At 43.0% G+C, this 2,766-nt stretch overlaps 1 protein-coding gene across 1 annotated transcript in view; it reads left to right on the top strand.

Annotated features, from left to right (window-relative positions):
• Window positions 1–44: 44 nt before the first annotated feature.
• Window positions 45–2,766, top strand: part of CREBL2 (cAMP responsive element binding protein-like 2) — a gene marked incomplete at its 5' end in the record, with an annotated part of 12,842 nt that continues 10,120 nt past the window's right edge. The window contains one exon of the mRNA XM_010075452.1: window positions 45–190. Within this exon, the coding sequence (XP_010073754.1) occupies window positions 45–190 (146 nt within the window). The remainder of the gene's footprint in view (window positions 191–2,766) is intronic.

The following is a 2,766-nucleotide window of genomic DNA, read 5'->3' as shown; positions in this document are numbered from 1 at the left end:
CTAAAGGCTTTTGAAGTAAACTTCTCTGAAATCTTCCCTTGAAGGCCTCTGGGCGCTGCTGGCCGGAGGGGCTGGTAGTCCCCTTCGCCCCTCTCGCTCGCCTGCTGCCCGCCGTGGAGCGCAGCGCCTGGCTGTTGCTTCTGGCCTGTCCTTACAGCTCCAGATGTGGGGCAAAGGCTGGATACAGATGGTGGGTCGTGGTGCTATAGCACCCCGAATTTCTTAGATAAATGGCAACTGTGGACAAGCAGTAAGGTACTGGGGTGGGAGCTTGGGCTGCAGCCTTGCAAAGGGTGCTGGAGCTTCGCTTCTTCCTGCGTTTTCTTGTGAGAACTGCACAATGGCAGGTGCAGGTCTTCCATTTAAGCGTAGTGAAATGTCAGGAGATGCACGAGGAACGCCTCTTTCGCTGGCTTGCACCATTGTGCCTCTACAGGACCCCTGTGAGGACTGAGAAAATAACTACTGTGTCCACTCTGTTCAGTGTTTTGTAACTGAAACTCCCAGTCGAGCTTGGGTATTTCAGCTCACTGGAGCGGTGGTTCTGGTAGTATCTTGGGTTTTGTGCTGGAGTCCCCAGGAGCGCGCTAGGTGAAACCACATCTGAGGTTGGCTGTGAGGCAGATGTCTTCTGACTCCTCATAAATTCAGAGCTTGGCTTGTGTATTAAAACTGGTTATGTGGTAGTCATGTGCCTGTGGTACCTTGTCTGTTCTCAAGCTACCTAGTTTTTTTTCCCTACTTAAATTTTACCAGAACAAAATCGGAATACCTGTACTGATCTGCCTTAATTCAAAAGGGAAAAAAATACTTGATGTAATTTCTTAGGGAATAAATCTAAGAAACTTAGAAGTGATCAATAATTTGTCAGTATAAAGGATCACAGAATTGTAAGTATATGAAAGGTTTCTGATGATTTGTCAAAATCAACATATGTACTATTCGGTTTTATTGAGGCCTTGTCTGAAAGCTGCAAAGGAGGATGGGGGGAATCTGCATCACAGAAGTCAACCAAATGCTGAGAACTGGATGAAAGTTTATGTAATCAGGGCAGTAGTTTAGATGATCCAGAAGATGTAATTCTTGAGTATATTGTTCATGAGTATTAGCTGATTTTTATTTCTTTTAGTGTTAAGATTACTTCCTTTCTTCTGTATCAGAATTAGCTTATTTGTAACAGATAACTTCCAGATTTTTAATTTAAAAGATAATTTTTGGTCTATTGTTGTGTCTTGTGGTCAGACACAACAATAATCTGCCGATAATCTGTTTTTTTTCCGAAATGTTTTCGGATGCATTTACTAAATGAACTAAATCTTTTCACCTAGTCAGTAAGATGGGTCTTTGCTCTTTTTTCCCTTAGAGAAGTTGAGGCTGAGTGGAGGAGAAAAAAGGCAGAGTGGAATATTTACTCTTCCTGTCTTCAGTCTCAAGTACAGTTTCCCAGTATGATGTTTTTATTTAATACTTACACAGAGATACTTTTGAGGACAGTAGCATTGAAAAAGGTCCTGCCCAGAACTACTGGGTGTGGCTGTACCTAAGGAAAATTTTGAAAGCTTTTGTTACCTCAGCAGGTTTTTAATTGGGTAATAAGCTTGGGCTATATTGGATCATAGAATCATAGAATGGTTTGAGTTGGAATGGACCTTAGAGATCGTCTATGGGCGCCATGGGCAGGGACACCCCCCGTGAGACCAGGTTGCCCAAAGCCTCATCCAGCCTGGCCTTGAACCCCTCCAGGGATGGGGGATCCACAGCTTCTCTGGGCAACCTATTCTAGTGCCTCACCACCCTCACAGTAAATAATTTCTCCCTAATATCTAGTCTAAACCTGCCCTTTTCCAGTTTAAATCCATTACCCCTCATCCTGTCGCTACGTGCCCTTGTAAGAAGTCCCCCCCCAGCTTTCCTGTAGGCCCCCTTCAGGTACTGGAAGGCCACTATAACGTCCCTCATATCTTCTTCTGAAAGTATCTGATATTAGTCAGTAAGTGCCTGCTGCTCTAAAAGGCTTCGCTGTAGTTCTTTTGAAAAGCTGCGGTTCCTTTCAGAAGAAGTTCACGAGGCTGCAGGTTGTCCGAAGGGTTTGGTGGCTCCAAAGGTGGCTTCAAGAGATCCCATTTCTCTTGGGAGAGCTCTTCCTGCTGCATGTTGCTGCATCAGGATGAGGCAAGCACTATTTATACTTCATTTTATAGCCAGTGTGGTCTTAACAGCTTGAGCCAGCGTGCCCTTGAAATATTCTAAAAGTTCCACTGAGTCACGTTTTCCTCCTTATTGACAGGCTTGGCCTGTGTGATTGAAGAGTTTTATCTGTAAATTGAATGAGTGTGACTGTGAAAGGAATTTACCTGTAAAAACTGAGATAACTAAATTACATTAGCAGTGAAGTAACCATTCTATAGCTGCATCCGCCCATGTTCTGTGTTTTCCTTCATCTACATGACGTAAAGAATTGAGAATTGGGCTTGCAAGCTGTAATGGTTTCCTTAGTTCTTAGTGCACTGTAATTTAGTTGTGCCCAGTTTAAGAGAGCAATCGAAAAACAGTTCATATTAACATATGCCTCAAAATGGGAAGGAAATAGTAAGAAATAAAGGGAGAAATAGAATACCTGAACATGAGATCTAGGAAACTTTCACATTCCAGTTTTAAGGGATGTTCTTAAATTATACATTAAAAAAAAACCCAACCAAACCCAGTATGACTTTCTCTTCTTTCTGAAACCAGGGCTTGTTTAGCTACTGGTCTCTCTTCTTGCTG

This window comes from Pterocles gutturalis, unplaced genomic scaffold (assembly GCF_000699245.1).
Source record: "Pterocles gutturalis isolate BGI_N339 unplaced genomic scaffold, ASM69924v1 scaffold26812, whole genome shotgun sequence".
Taxonomy (NCBI): domain Eukaryota; kingdom Metazoa; phylum Chordata; class Aves; order Pterocliformes; family Pteroclidae; genus Pterocles; species Pterocles gutturalis.
Note: the sequence above shows the minus strand (reverse complement) of the source record. Positions and strands in the feature narration are given on the sequence as shown.